This window comes from Tursiops truncatus, chromosome 16 (genome assembly GCF_011762595.2).
Source record: "Tursiops truncatus isolate mTurTru1 chromosome 16, mTurTru1.mat.Y, whole genome shotgun sequence".
NCBI lineage: Eukaryota > Metazoa > Chordata > Mammalia > Artiodactyla > Delphinidae > Tursiops > Tursiops truncatus.
The window spans coordinates 4343342-4358947 of NC_047049.1; the positions used below are offsets into that span (position 1 = coordinate 4343342).

The 15606-nt window shown below is 53.9% G+C and overlaps 1 protein-coding gene across 5 annotated transcripts in view; it reads right to left on the reverse strand.

Moving 5' to 3' along the window:
• Positions 1–15606, reverse strand: part of PTPRE (protein tyrosine phosphatase receptor type E) — a 167485-nt gene that overhangs the window by 17855 nt on the left and 134024 nt on the right. For all 5 annotated transcript variants that reach the window (XM_033842110.2, XM_033842109.2, XM_073793810.1 and 2 more), the window contains 5 exons: positions 12886–12976; positions 8314–8390; positions 7577–7613; positions 5658–5755; positions 1275–1394 (listed from right to left, as the gene is read on the reverse strand). In XM_033842110.2, the coding sequence (XP_033698001.1) occupies positions 1275–1394; positions 5658–5755; positions 7577–7613; positions 8314–8390; positions 12886–12976 (423 nt within the window). The remainder of the gene's footprint in view (positions 1–1274; positions 1395–5657; positions 5756–7576; positions 7614–8313; positions 8391–12885; positions 12977–15606) is intronic.

Genomic DNA, 15606 nt, shown 5'->3' on the forward strand with positions numbered 1-15606 from the left:
GGGATGCACAGAGGTGTGAGCAGGTGGGCGGCCCCTGCGCCTCCCCAGCATCACGCTCTGAGAATGCTCGCTTGGGGTCCCCCTCTGCCATCCAGGCGTGGGCAGCCATGGGTACGGGTGCAGGGAGGGGCCCATCAGTGAAGGCTGGACGCCCCAGAGTGAGAGACCCTGATTCTTACTGCCGGCTCTGGACACAGCACCGTGGCAGCAGGGGCAGCAGAGCAGGACCCACGGTCACCTGTCCCAGGACCAGGCCAGGCCAGGCCCCAGACAGCCAGATACATCCCTACAGATGGCCCCAGGGCTCATGGACCCCGCTGGGAAGCAGGGTGGCTGCATCCCAGGGGGCTTAGCTTTTATGCCTGTGTAACTACCAACAGCAGAAGCTTTCACTCTCATAAGCATCTTAATTTTCGGGGAAAAGATGTGGTTGGTCTACCCTCGGGAGACCCCTCCACCCCACGCCTCAAAGCCTCTCTCAGATTTTATTACCCAGAACCCAGGTTTGGTTCTCTGCCCAAAGCCATAAGGTGTACTGGGAAGTTGTGTGTGTGTGTGTGTGTGTGTGTGTGTGTGTGTGTGTGTGTGTGTGTGTGTGTGTGTGTGTGTGTGTGTGTGTGTTGGGGAGGCAAGCAGGCCGACAGTAAGAACGATGAAGCTCATCCTCTTTCCTTTTTTGCTGTGGTTTCTCAGAATCTCAGACTCTTATTTTGTAATCTGACTACACCCCTCACTCTACCTTCGATTCCTGATGACACGACCTTCTGTCTTTTCTGGGTTTTTTTAATCTCTTAAACCTCTACTTCATCTGCCTTGAATACAGGTATCTATTGAAGACTGCCTTAAATCCTTTCTGGGAAGGAAGGATTAGCAGGAAATCAGTGGGAAAACTAATGAGGTGTTTCAGATATAATTTTGAAACTGCTAAAAAAACCTCACCTCACCATTCCAGCGTGTGAAATGACACTGTGTCACTGAGTGGGGACCCCCATGGCCCCCCCCCCACTGACTCGACTTCCTCCACCCAGAAAGGTCCCTGGGAGCCAGGAACATCCGGTACTGACTCAAGGCCCACGTGCACCTGTCTGCCATCTGCCCTGCAGACTCACCGCCTGGGCCCACTAACGACCGTCCCACATCCCCGCCCAGCGCTTCCTCCAGCCTCATCCTCCACTCGTGAGAGCCGCGGGCAAAGCGCTTCCTATTATAAACGTAGACGGGTATTTACTCCCTACCCTGCTTCTCCAGAAAAGTCCAGGATGTAACGTGCTTACGGACTGAATGCAGAACTTCCGGATGGTATAATCCACCAGGACCACGCAATCCTCCACACACACCCGGATGCTTCCGTAGGTCCAGCAGCCCTGGTCCGGCCAGTACTGATAGCACTTCTCCTGCGTGGAACAATTGAACAGAAACAATAGGTCTGTGGGGACTTTTGAGCACCTCGTCGCCCCCTCCTTGGCCATGGCCACAAGGCCCCACACACACCAGCTTCCCGTGAAACAGTCCTCAGCTGGGGAAGTGTGTTTCCATCTTATCAATGGGGAAACTGAGGCCACACAGCTGATGAATGGCAGGGCTGAGACCAGGATCGGACCATTTCCAGTTCATGTCTCATTCACTCATCCACTCGCTAACCCCACACGTCGACCGAACCGTCTGGCTGAGTTGCTCCCTGCAGAGCCGGGGACCAGAGCAGAAGTGGCCTCACCTGGGAGGGGCCGCCCTAAGCCCTGGAGGACCACGTGCTCCCCAAACACTACCTGTCACACTCAGCGGGTCGTTTTTCCTGCCCAGCACTAAGGACGAACTAAATTTGCATCCCACCCATCCTCTGTGGGAGAGTCACGAGCCTGTGGTCAGCTGAACATTCCTAATTTTTCTCCAGCCGGGAGGAGCCCGATGTGGGAATTTGCGGAGCAGGCGCGCGGTCACGGAGAGGCCCTTCCTTTGCCTTCCCTCCCCCCGAACTACCAAAGGGCCACAGGAGAGGGTGGGGATGGGGCCTCCGGCCCCTGATCCCAGGTTGTCCTCCTACAAGGAGGACCTGAAGGCATGAGGCCTGCCTAAGGGGGAGACACCGGCTCCACAGCCACGGGAGAGGCCCTGGGGTCAGCAAGCCGTTTACCTTGGAAACTGCCCACAGGCCACAGCTGTCGAGTCACTAATAATCTTATAAAACAAGAGTCAGCTGGCATTCACCAGTGCCCAGAGCTTGTGTGATGACACCCACCAGACAACATCCCCTTCACGGCCCGGGCCCGGGTGACTCGGAAGGGACCCCGAGGAGAAACCAAGCCCTGAAGGTCCTGGTTCGGGACGGTCTTGGCCTCCTAGGGACCCTCCAGAGATTCTCACTTTGACAAAAACTCTCACTCGGGGATCTGAGGGCTGTTTCTCAGGCCCCCAGAGGGCTCAGTGTGTGCACTGTTTCCACGCCCTCGGCCTCCCGTCTACATGGCGGGTGCCGTCCCCTCCCTCCCATCAGATCATGAGATGCCAGAGCAGCTACATTTCGCAACGTCAAGTCAGGATGTTGAAGCCAGGGAGACCACAGCAGAAGTGTAAGCGATGAAGAAAAAGGGAACTCTATTGAGAAATGATTTCATCTGAAACGGTGAAAATCAAGACACAGAAGCAGGCCAGCTCTGAGTCACAGAGACAGAAAAATGCAGTAGGATCTTTCTGTAGAGAAAGATGGAGGGAAAATGTCAAGTAACGTACAACAGGATCACTGATGGGGGAGCTGGGGGCGTCTTCTGAGTCCCACCGCTTCTGCACTGGGCTCGTTGTGTCTCATGTTTATAAATGAGCCCCCAGAAGCCTGGTCCCAGGGGACAGCTGGTCCCAGGGGACACGGGGCTCCAGGTCAGCCTCCTCTTCTAGGGCCAGGTCCTGCCGCAGCTGCCCAGAGCGTGGGGACACCTCCCGTGCAGCCACCCTCCACCCCCACCCCCCCGGGGCCGTGCCCCTGCCCGTGAACCCCCTGCTTCCTCCCCTTTCCGGTGAGAGAGGAAGGCCAGGGCAGGATTCACACACAGAAGGCTGGCCCTCCCCAGCCCCGTCCCAGCTCCCTGGAAAACAAAAGAAAACCCCTCTCCTCTCCCCGACCCGAAAGTGTGTGTGGAGCCTCTTCCGGTGCTTTTTTTTTTCATCTTTATTGGAGTATAATTGCTTTACAATGGTGTGTTAGTTTCTGCTTTATAACAAAGTAAATCAGTTATACATATACATGTGTTCCCATATCTCTTCCCTCTTACGTCTCCCCTCCCACCCTCCCTATCCCACCCCTCCAGGTGGTCACAGAGCACCGAGCTGATCTCCCTGTGCTATGCGGCTGCTTCCCACTAGCTATCTACCTTATGTTTGGTAGTGTATATATGTCCATGCCACTCTCTCACTTTGTCACAGCTTACCCTTCCCCCTCCCCATATCCCCAACTTCATTCTCTAATAGGTCTGTGTCTTTATTCCTGTCCTACCCCTAGGTTCTTCATGACATTTTTTTTCTTAAATTCCATATATATGTGTTAGCATACGGTATTTGTCTTTCTCTTTCTGACTTACTTCACTCTGTATGACAGACTCTAGGTCTATCCACCTCATTACAAATAGCTCAATTTCGTTTCTTTTTATGGCTGAGTGATATTCCATTGTATGCACAACCTGCCAAGACTGAATCATGAAGAAATAGAAAATATGAACAGACCAATCACAAGCACTGAAATTGAAACTGATTAAAAATCTTCCAACAAACAAAAGCCCAGGACCAGATGGCTTCACAGGCGAATTCTATCAAACATTTAGAGAAGAGCTAACACCTATCCTTCTCAAACTCTTGCAAAATATAGCAGAGGGAGGAACACTCCCAAACTCAATCTACGAGGCCACCATCACCACGATACCAAAACCAGACAAGGATGTCACAAAGAAAGAAAACTACAGGCCAATATCACTGATGAACATAGATGCAAAAATCCGGTGCTTTTTTGGGCGGAACCAATTAGTGTTGGTGGCGGCCGCAAGGGCTGCCCCGCCTGCCACCTGGCCTCCCCACCCCTGCCCCAGCTGAGCTCCCCACGGCCTGTCACTTCCATCTCAACCGGCAGCCCCGCCCTCCAGCCCGGGCCCCAGCCAAGCTGCCTGGGCTTCGCTAGGGACAGGCCAGCCAGCCCCAGGCCAGTGCGTGATGATGGAGCGCAGGGCGCGGGGTCGGGGGAATCAGTGCCTCTGGGCCCGTGCCTGGCCGAGTGCCAGGACGCGCAGACCCTGGGAAGAGGCCAGCAGGACAGACGTCTCTCGCCAGGCTGGGTCTTCCTCTTGGCCTGCTCGCGCCCACCCTCGTGCTGGCCCTCACGCTGCAATCTGCGAGAAGAACAGTCTCCCTGCCGCCAACGTCCGTGCCTCCAGCTCCCAATTCTTTCCTTCTGGAGAGCGAGCGAGAGCTCACTTCCTAAAGCACAGGCCCCTGCTTACTGCTGAGAAACCCGCCGAGGGCCTCCACTGCCCACCTGTCTCAGCCCGACGTTCAAGCCCCAAGCCCCGGTTCCCTGGTGCATCTGTAGCCGCTCTGTCCCCCGTGTGGGCGTCCTGGTTCTGGGTCCAGCACATTGCTCCCGGCCTTGCGAACACACCTCCCCGCCCCAGTGCCTCTCTCCAGCTGCATCCGATGCAGTCCCTCCCCGCACCAGCCCAGTCTTTGAGACCCAGCGACACCATCACCCCCTAAATGAGCCCTCCTGCCCCGGTCCTAGCCCAGGACCCACGGGGGGCCGCCCCTCCTCTCCTCCACACCCCCAGAGCCACAATCATGCTGTGTCCCGTTTATCCCACAGGGGTCTGTTTCCCTTTGGCTAAAGAGTGAGTGACTCCCAGGCATGAGAATGCCCCGGCGTCTCTGCACCCTCAGCCTGGCCTTGCCTTCCGGGTGGTCCATCCCTCCCGCTGTCCCCGTTACTCTCCTTTATATTTTCTGTCACCTCCTGACATAATCTACATTCACGTGCTCTCCGCTTGGCGCCAGCCCCCGTCAGTGGAATAGAAATTGCGTGAGGGGTCTGCCGGGCGGCTGACGACATGCACCCCACCTGGGGCAGCCCTGTCCAGGAGACAGAGGCCAACGCGTACCCGTCCCCGTAGGAAATGAACCAGCTTAACCTAGAGATTTCAAGTTCTTATAATGTACATGCATTACATAATTAGCATAATTAGAAACAGCTAATTAAACACACTGACACGACAAATCAATATTACTTCAATACACCTTGTTTTTTCAAATGCATTTCTCTGGTCTGAGTAATACACGGGAAATCTTTTTTTTTATGGTCTGAGGCTCCACACATTATATGTCCAACATACTAAAGACCTCTATATTAAAATCCATCACTCCCACCGTGGAGTAGCCCACCAGGGATGACCCTCAGCTGAAAGAAGAAACTTCTGCATCATTTTTACATCATAGTCTAAGACAGTGAGATCCTTGGAACACAGAGAATTTATTTCAAAATAAAAAGGCTGTGAGCCACTGGGTGTTTCTTCTCTTCTGCAGTGATAAGCAGCGGGGGGAGGGGGGAGAGAAAGGAAAGGGAAGTGGTAAGCACACCCCCAGCAAAGCAGCTGAGAAGGAAGTGCCCGTGACTCAGAGGCTGGACTCACCTCTTTCCTTTCTTTCAGGTTCGTCAACATGACGATGGTTGCAGACTTCTGCTCCCAGATCATCCTCCAGAAATCATTCACTGTCTCCTGTTTAGGGCCTGTGAGCAGACGATGGTCCCAAAGTCAGACCGAGAGGTCGCTGCGAGCCCCAGGCCTGTGGCCCTGGCCCTCAGGCCCCAGGAACGGCTCCCCCACCCGCCCCGAGGAAGGGGGTGATGGGCCTGCCGGTCCATCTAACACCCTACAGAGTCCCAGAACCGGAGTAGGTGGCAGCCTCTCCACTCTGTCCTACCACTCCCCCCGATGTCCCGCTGGGGCTGGGAAATCCTCAGGAGCTAAGGAAGACCCAGCTGGGTGATGATCTTCCCGGGCCATAAAGGCTATTCAAATGGGAGCTGGGTTTCAAGCTGCCTGTCAAAGTGGTTTGTGGCCACTGGGGTGCTTGTCAAAGCCTCAGAATATGACCCTCCATCCAGAACAGAGTGTGTGTGTGTGTGTGTGTGTGTGTGTGTGTGTGTGTGTGAGAGAGAGAGAGAGAGAGAGAGAGAGAGAGAGAGAGAGAGAGAGAGAGAGAGACTGCAGGCTGAATGACCCGCGCGCCATGTCTAACCCCCCTTCCTCTGAAAACATCTCATCTTCTGGCTGCCCTGACAGCCAGTAATGCTGTCCAGTGAGATGTGGGCTGAAGTCCCTGGGGAGGGGATCTGAACAAAAGACAAAGTGTCCCTGGAAGAAAGTCCTCTGCCCATTGCCCTCTTTCCTGCCTTATTAGGGACACAGTGCCTCGAGGTGCAGAAGGCCATGTTGTGACCCTGAGGATGACACCATGGAGGGCGGAGAGGTATAAAAGAGGCCCCTCTCCCCTGAGCTGCCGCCCCGGCCCTGCGCTGCTTCCCCGGATGTCTGCTTATAAGAACGAAAAAGACATTTCTATTGGTGTCAGCTGGTGTTTGTCAGGTTTTCTGACATTTAAAGCTGGGCCTATTCCTGAGGGACGGTGGGCGTACGTGTATCGCCCTATTTTTCAAGGAATGTGCATTTAAGATGTTGATCTACACTGAATTTTGGGACCCACAGCTCTAAAGACCCTTGCTGAGGAGTCAGAACGTCCAGGAAACCTAGTTTTAGCTCCCATGACACCCAACCGCACCAGTACTGGCTCCTGGGGATGCAACCCCTGGGCAGATGGACGAGATGCTGGATTGAAAGTAATCCCCAAACCCGACAACTTGGAAGCCACGTAGAGCTTCGCCAGCCGAGGGAGGTTCAAGGTTTTCTAACGCAAGTATCGACACGCTGAAGTGGCAACCCAGACCACTGGGTGTCTGGGTTTAAATCATGCAGGTGTGGAAACAGATCGTGTGTCTTTCTGAACATACACATTGCGTGGCTGCATATCTAACATGCCTGTTGTATGACAGACGCCCCCAAACGCTCCATGTCTGTCTGCACTGACCACAGACGGGGGGCATATGCTCTCAGAGGTTCCAACTCTTCTGCTCCTTTGAAACCCTGTTCCTAGGAGGAGTTTCATCACCTCACAGTATAATGCTTCTCAAACTCTACTGAGCAGAATGACCTGGGAACGCTGGCCAAAATGCAAATTCAGGGACAGCAGCACGTTGGGGGTGGGGCCTGAGCTGCTGCATTTCTGGCCAGCTCGCAGGGGATGGGACACTCCTGGCCAGTGAAGCAGACACAGTGAGTGGCAGTGCTGTGTGAGATTCATGACAGCTTTGAATTCTGTGCTTCGGGAAAGGCTAGACGGACTCTGATCAGCTATGTAAACGGAGCAGCAAACACACGTACAAAAAGCCAACATAAACCCTCAGGACGGTTGGTACCGGATAAAGAAGCAATCGCCTTCCACGCCATTTTACCAAAATCGTGTTCAGAAAGTAACTTAACAAAAAGCTTACCTTGAGCTGCTATGAATTTATTCTTCTCTTTATAACCCTAGAAAAATAAAATCACATTTATAATTTTTCAAAATTATCGTTGTGGAAGGATTTTGTTGTTGTTAGGAAAATAACACGTATCCATCGTGAAGAATTTGGAAAACACAGAAAAGTACGAAGAAAACTGGCCAGGAATTCCAGAAATAACATGCTATTTTTGTATATCCCTCTCCAGTATTTTTTCTGTGAATACCTTCCCAGACACACACACAAGCAAAAACACAGACACACACGTGTATATATATATATATATATATATATATATATATATTTAAATTGGTTAATATGTACACATTCTCTTATACTGAATTTTTATGATAATTAAAAATTTCTATTAAACGATCTTTTAAGGTTCAACTAAAATGGATTCTTAATAATCCATTGTGTATGATTTTACCACAATTTATTTAACTGGTCCCCTCTGTTCTGTTTGGTCAGTGATATAAATAATGCTGTAATGGACATCCTCAGGGCTTATCTGCATCTTAAGAACAAATCCCTGACACAGGTGCTAATTCAAAAGGCCCAGCACTTTCATGCTCTGTGCTGTGACCAGTGTGGCCACTGCGCTCAGGAAAGTTGTGACAATTTACATCTGTGGCCCCAGAGAAGAAAGCGTCCAACGGTCATGATTCACACTCAACCCCCAATGGTCCAGGCATGAGTGTCATGCTGGGTGGGGGGCTGGGCGTACTTACATCTATGTATGAAGCATTGATGTAGTCTGAACATGGGGTTCCGTCCACCTGGCTTAAAATTACCCTGGAATGGTCATCTGCAAAAAAACCCAACACAAAAACCATGACATTAGGACAAGGGAATCACATGCACAGTATTAAACACTACAAAGGACATAACCATGGTGATCACGGGACAGAAGGGACATTCTTCTTAGACATTCCCACGAGATCCTCAGTGCCCTGAGGTCGGGGAAGCACCTGCTGTACCTCAGCACTGAGGACAAGCCAGGCCCCAAACAGGAGCTCAGTACAACCTGTGGGATGATGACAGGTAAGAATTTCAGGGTCCAGGAGTTGGTCTGCTGAACCATCACGTAGACACAGCAGAACGTGCGGGACCCCTACAGTGTGATGGCAATATCCTCTGAACCCCAAACCAGGCCCCAGTACTGACCAGTGCGGGTATCCTCAGGCCCACTTCTGGGATCCAGTCTCCCAGGCTTTCCAGGAGGAGCACAACTCTGCCTCTGGACACACGGACACAAGGCTCTGGGGTTTGGGACTCCAGACCCCAGTCCTCATGTTCAGGTCTGCCCCAGAGCAGAAAGGTAAGCCACACTCACACGGACTGCCTGGGCAGGATGGGCCACTGCCTGGAGGATTCTGGCCTGTGGTACAAGCAGTTTTCCAGTGTGGGAGGGCCGACCAGGGAGGGCTGTGTGGTGTGTGTGTGTGTGTGTGTGTATATGTGTGTGTGTGTGTGTGTGTGTGTGTGTGTGTGTGTGTGTGTGTGTGTGTGTGTGTGTGTGTGGTGTACTTGTGGGGTGTATAGTGGTGTGTCTTGTATACAGTGTGTGTAATGTGTGTTGTATTTATGTGAGTGTGGTGTATATGTGTGTTTGTGGTGTGTATGCTTGTGGTATGTATTTGAGTGTACACACATGTGGAAGAGTTCTCAACCAGGGCCCTATGTGACCTACGTGGGTCCACGTCACTTCTGCCTTCATGGGCCCCTTTCTCCAAAAGAAAAAAATTACACATTTTACTTTACAACTGTATTAGTAGTTGGTATAAAGATGAGTGTGAGGGGCTTCCCTGGTGGCACAGTGGTTAAGAATCCGCCTGCCAGTGCAGGGGACACGGGTTCGAGCCCTGGTCCAGGAAGATCCCACATGCCGTGGAGAAACTAAGCCTGTGCACCACAACTACTGAGCCTGCGCTCTAGAGCCCACGAGCCACAACTACTGAGCCTGCGTGCCACAACTACTGAAGCCCGCGCGCCTAGAGACCGTGCTCCACAACAAGAGAAGCCACCGCAATGAGAAGCCCGCACACCGCAACGAAGAGTAGCCCCCGCTCGCCGCAACTAGAGAAAACCCGCGTGCAGCAACAAACACCCAACACAGCCAAAAATAAATAAATACATTTATTAAAAAAAAAAAAGATGAGTGTGAACCAGGCTGGATTACGTATATATTTTCTTCTGATTCACAAAGAAATTAGATGGTTTTATGGGTCCCTACAGGTGGTGTGGCCCCGGCCCTGGGTCCCCCCGCTGGTGTGTAAGTGGCCGGCCACTCCCAGGAGTAGAAATATGAAGGATGCCCAGACTCGGCCCGGGGCCCAGGGATCAAGCTGCTTCCGCGTTTATTATGCTGCGCTGGGCACAGCGCACGGTGGGTACTTCGTACGTATTTACTGCATTAATTATTGAATAGTTCCACGTCCTGGCCCCTGCTTTGTCCCCTCCTAGTCACAGGCTGTACGTCTCCCATTTACATGGAAGGAAGCTGGCTTGGCTGCGAGCTGTCTGGACACGGTACCACTGCTGCTAGCGAGCACAGCCAGTGCAGCTCTCAGGGTCAGTCACGGCCCACACAGGGCTGTCAGGGTGCCCGACCTCAAACTCACAGCCCACAAAGGCTCGGCCATGAGACCCTTCTGCTCAGGGGCTGACAGCCCTGAGGCAGAAATAGCTCTAGCTGAACACGTATAAAGCTAGTTGAACATAATTTGGACCAATTTACCCTTTTGAGGACGGCTATAGAAAGCAGGGGGTAAAAAATAGCGTTCTGGCTAGATTTAGCATCTTGCAGTTCTAAGAGCTTCCTGTCTTTTTACTCTAAAAAGTCGCACTACTCTTTCAAAACACTATTTCCTAACATTACCAGGTGCTGGCGGTTTTTTTCCAGAACAGAGGATGCTCTCTTGCTACCGGCCGTGGAGCCCTTGGAACAGGCAGCCTCTCAGCACACCCGGCATCTTGACCTCTGTCCTCAGAGCTCCCTAGAGCCACATCCGGGACTGGGCTCCCGCCCCGGGGCACCTCATAAATCAGATACATTTACAGCCAATCTCTGCTCGGGGAAGAGGGGGAGGGGCAGGGAAGGTATACCGGACTGAGGGCCTTGGGCCCCCGCGCCTCTCCCTGCCCGTTGACCCTGACCTCAACCTGAGTAAGAGAAGGGTCTCCCGGCCTTGGGGTTGGGGGAGCAGGCCTGGGAGCCCCCTGCACGATATCCCCGTGATCCAGCTGCCCAGGGCATCTCTGGCCAACCGCTCAGTTTAATCAGATACGCTTCTCCTACGTCTGGCTGATGCCAAACGCCAGATGCCACCCAGCTGGCCATCTCCAGGGCCCACCCCGAGTATCTCCAGGCCACTGCTCCATAAACACATCCTCCCACCAACATGAAACACTCACATTCTGGCAGAGGTCCCGTGGGCCCCTGGGGATGGCCAGCACCCTCAATTACCTCTGACGTGGCACTCCTGGGCCAGGAGGGGCTGAGGCAGGACCCACATTTTCATACCTGCAGGAAAGGCCAACTCACTTCCACAGTACGAGCTGGAGGACACAGCTTAGAGACGCTGTGTCGGACCAGGTCCTGCTGGTCCCCGTTGGTGATCCTCTGGGGAGGCGCCCACTCCCCCAGCCATCACATCTGGGAGCAGTGGTGGGTGCAGGTAATTCCTACACCTGGCTGCTAATTCCGCCCGGTTGAGCTCCCACCAAGACTACTCTTAATCAGCAATGTAATCGTTAGCTTTAAAAGATACAGTGTTCAGTGAGTGATAAGGACAGGAACGCAGGTGAGGAATCTGGGAAAGGGCTTGGCGCTGAGTGGGTCCTCCACGTGTACGTTCTGCAGTCAACGCACCAAGTAATTAATTAAGCTAGTTAATTCAACTAATACGAGATGCTAACTTCCAAATATCCCGATCTTTATTCGACCAACAACATTCCAAAGATTCCCAACCTCCTGCCTGGTTTTCCTTTCCCTTGAGCTATTCAAGCCGAGAAACTTGCCTCCGATAAGCCTCACCCAATCTAACAGCAAGTCCTCTCAACGTGATCATTGCAGTGTGTGCAGAACCCGACCCTGGTCCAAGCCACCCTCTCAGCTCGGCTGTGTGACCACAGTGGCCTCCTGACCCGTCTCCCTGGTGCTCCCTTGGCTGCCTCTACAAATATGTGTGGGATGGCAGACTACTTAGTTAATTTCTCTGGTTTTAGCTGACCCAGGCTCATGCTGGGCTCTGCAGAAAACACCCACAAAAAACCAAAAAAACCCCAAACAAAACCACAAATAAATCCTATGCACGTAAGATGGGAAAGAATTGTTTCTATCAAGGGCCAATAATCCAGACACCACACAGACGACGCGGACCACAGCATCTCCTACCTACAGAGCCACTGGACTCAATTCTAACCCTAAAAATGCAACCAGGAGCCGCCATGCCGAGGGCCAGCACAGACCAGCTGGCTCCACCCCACGGAAGCACCGCCTCAGAAGGGAGGTGTTCCCTGGGACGCCGGGAGGCCTTGGTTTGGGGTTCAAACGTGAACTCCCTGGAGTTTTTTGAGGCTGCCCTTCTGTTAGCCCGATGGCAAAGCCAACAGGAGGGTCCAGGATGGAGGAAGGACGTCACACACCTCCCGGGCCAGCTTCCACAAAGGCAGCTTGGAACTCTGGGGGTCTGTCTTGGCACCGAGGCCAAGGCGCAGCCCATCCAGCAACGCCCCTGGACAGATGTGTCTGCTCCCCGGCCCCCCACCCCCTGGAGGCCGCCCTCCCAAGCCCATGGCCACCTTTAGCTGTGGTAAAGATCCAGTTACTTCTAAGCCTTCCCACCAAGCTGCCAATGTCAGACAGCTCTCCTATTCTGCCACTTCTGTCCTTGGTACAGAAGCCTTGTTGCTGGTGGCAGAAGCACAGCGTCCAAGACGGGAGATGCCCAGGGCCACCAGCTGCCCAAGACCCAGGCACAATTTGGGTCCATAGGAGGAGCCCTGCCAGCCGGTGCGGGGGGCACCCCTCTTGGGCAAATAGACCAGGCAGCGCAGGTCTCAACAGCGAGCACAGGCTTGGCAGCCAGACCCAGAGCAACACAGGCTACCCAAGTCCTGGGCGGGAGACAGACGCCTAGACTCCCAGCTGCAAAGGCTGAGCCACTACACTGACCCAGGCCCTGACCTCCAAGCCCCCGCGCATCTGCTGTCAGGACCGGCAGGGTCACCAGTAGCTGCAAGGCAAGGCTGAGTTTAGTCAAAACGCCACCCATCGCGCAAAAAAAGTAAACGCTTACTGGGAAGGATGTTGGGGTATCTGTTCTTCTCTCTGTTTTCTTCCTTATTGGCCAGCTCAAAAGTTCCTGGTATGTGTCCGGACGGCAGTGACTAGAAGAAGCACAGGGTCAGCAATAAACGTGGGGAACCCAACACCGTGTTTACGTCACCTCCCGACTGAGCGCAGGAATCCGGAAATCTGGTCTCTGAGCACCTCCAGTGCTGGGCCCATCTCTCTGCTCCTGCCCGTGGAAGTTTCTGCCTCAGGCGCTGGGCCGGCACTGGGCAGAGATGTGATGGAGACACAGGCCTGCCTCCCCTTGGGCCCGCTGTCTAGTGGGGCCAGTGGAGGTGCAGATAACCTGACGACCCATAGCTGGACCCCGGAGTGCATTAAGGCAGGGGCTGGCCCGTGCACTGCCACCAAAGCCCCAGGACTCACAGTCCTGGTCCAGAGCAGGCCCTGCACAAGTACGTAGGAACTGGCCACGGCAGAGCTCTGATCCGGGAGCAAGAACCCAGATGCTGGGCTGAAGGACGAGTAGAGTGATGGCGAAGGACCGTCCTCGAGCCCTCACCTGCTGAGGACTTGGTGTGCTCTGAGGACAGGCACAGCTGTGGGGCTCCTTGAAAATGCAGCTCTCAGGCCACCCCAGGCCCGCACAGCAGCTGCCCACTTCCCCAGGTGCACGCACCGCCCTAACCCTCCCTTTGTCTTAGAGGAGGAAAATGAGTATAGGGGCTCAGCTAGGCCCCTAAAGCTGACGTGTGGCACAGCAGGTGTCAGCCCAGCGTCCTGACTTCTAGTTCTTGCCATGACTCAGAGGCCCTTGGCTCTTGTTAGCACCAACTATCTTCCTGTTTGCTCGCTGCTGGGGGGGCTCCATGCTCAGGGGGGCTCCTCGAAGTGCACAGTGGGAGAGAGCCTTCTGAACCCCCAAATCACATCCTTCAACATTCAGCCTGACCGTCAGAGGAACCAGGGGTCACTGGTGTTAAAATCTATCGAGTGTTTATGACGTGCCAGGCACTGAGGGAGGAGCTGGGTCACCTGCCTTCACAACTTACCTATTATCAGGTGACACCAGGATCACTCCCGTTTTGCAGATGAGGAAAGAGAACCCCAGGGTGGCTGCAGAATTGTCCAGAGTCACGTGCCTAGCACGTAGCAGGCAGTGGGAGGGCACGTGCAGCTGGCACCTGGGCCACGAGAAGGGCACTCGCTTCCTTAAGTGTAGGGACAAGCGAGGGCTTCCCTGCGTCCGGCTGTAGGTGCCCAGGAGACTGAGGCATAGCCTGGGATTGAAGCCAAGGCCCTGAGTCGGGTGTGCAGCCCATGGGGGCCCAGAGCCCCCTTGTCCCGGGTCGGGGGTTTCTCCATCACAGACCCAGCCCCGGCCAGCCCATGGCCTCTTTCCCCATCACACCCAGTGGCCACAGGCAGAGGCTCTGCCAGGGCCAGTGTGGAGGTCTGCCCGGCGGGCACCTGGGCAAGGCTGGTGGGCAGTTCTCCTCCAGACCAGCACCTCCTCCGCCGGGAGCTCTTCATCGAGCTGTCTTAACACTGAGTTTCTTGACCAAACCTCAACGTGAAATTTGTAGCAACATTCTAGAGCCTTCTCTTTTTCACCCCAAAGCTTTTCTGACCCCAGCACTGAAAACAAAAATGAGGCCTGAGACCATCGCGGGGGATGCATGACGTTGTGCGTTTGTCAAAACCCACAGAACGTGCAGCGCTGGACCCCTAACCCAGACTTTAGTTTGTAACAACGAGTCAATGTTGGCTCATCAGTTGTGACAAGTGTAACACACTCAGACAAGATGTTAATCATTGGGGAAACCGTGCAGGGAAAGATGGGGGATATGGGAACTTGGTACTTTCTGCATAATTTTTCTGTAAACCGAAATCTGCTCTAAAAAATACTCTATTTAAATTAATAAATTAACAGAACAAAACAAAATCAAGAAGCCTCCCTCTTCCTCTGAAAGTGAGGAAGGTGAAGGAGTGGCTGGAGGGGTCTGAGTGGTAAGGATGGACCCGGCTCTGCCACCCCCAGCCGTGTGGCCCCGGCAGCGACCGGAGAGCAGAACACGGAGATGGGGTGATGATCCTGACTCTGTGGGCGGCAGCACAGGAGTTCACAGTGGAGGCAAAGCACCCTGCTCCCCGAACTTCTACCCCATTTCCAAGCACACAGAATGACCACCCACACAGAGCAGGCCAGCACTTCCTCCTGCCGTCAGTCATGTCTGAGCTGCTCCAAAGGCACAGGGCTCATAAGAGAGCTCTGGGGCGGGCCGGGTGTGGCCTGCCATAGCTGGGTAACCCCTGCAGCGCCCCGAGTGAGCCGTGCAGCTAGCAGTTGGCTGATAACTACCTTGTGATCGATTGTCCGGTTACGTAAACTGGCTGAAGAGGGTTTGCTGGTTTGTTTGTTTGAGGTGACATTTTTAGGCACTGGGCTTAAAATAACCTGCTGGGACAAAGGCTCGTGGAAGAAGCTGTCTGGAGGGGGCCTTTTCCTCACCTGCAGGGACTTAACCGGGGGCCTGGAACAGACTCTGCTAGGTCAGCGTTCTACCATTGCGGGTGGAGACGGCAGACTGGACATTCACAGAAGTCGTCCTGAGAAGGACGGCAGCTCAGACTTCCCTCGTGCAGGAGCCGGGCTGAGCTGGGCACACACCTTACCTCTTTAACGTGTTAAGACACTCCCATGGGGGCTGGGAGGACCTCATTT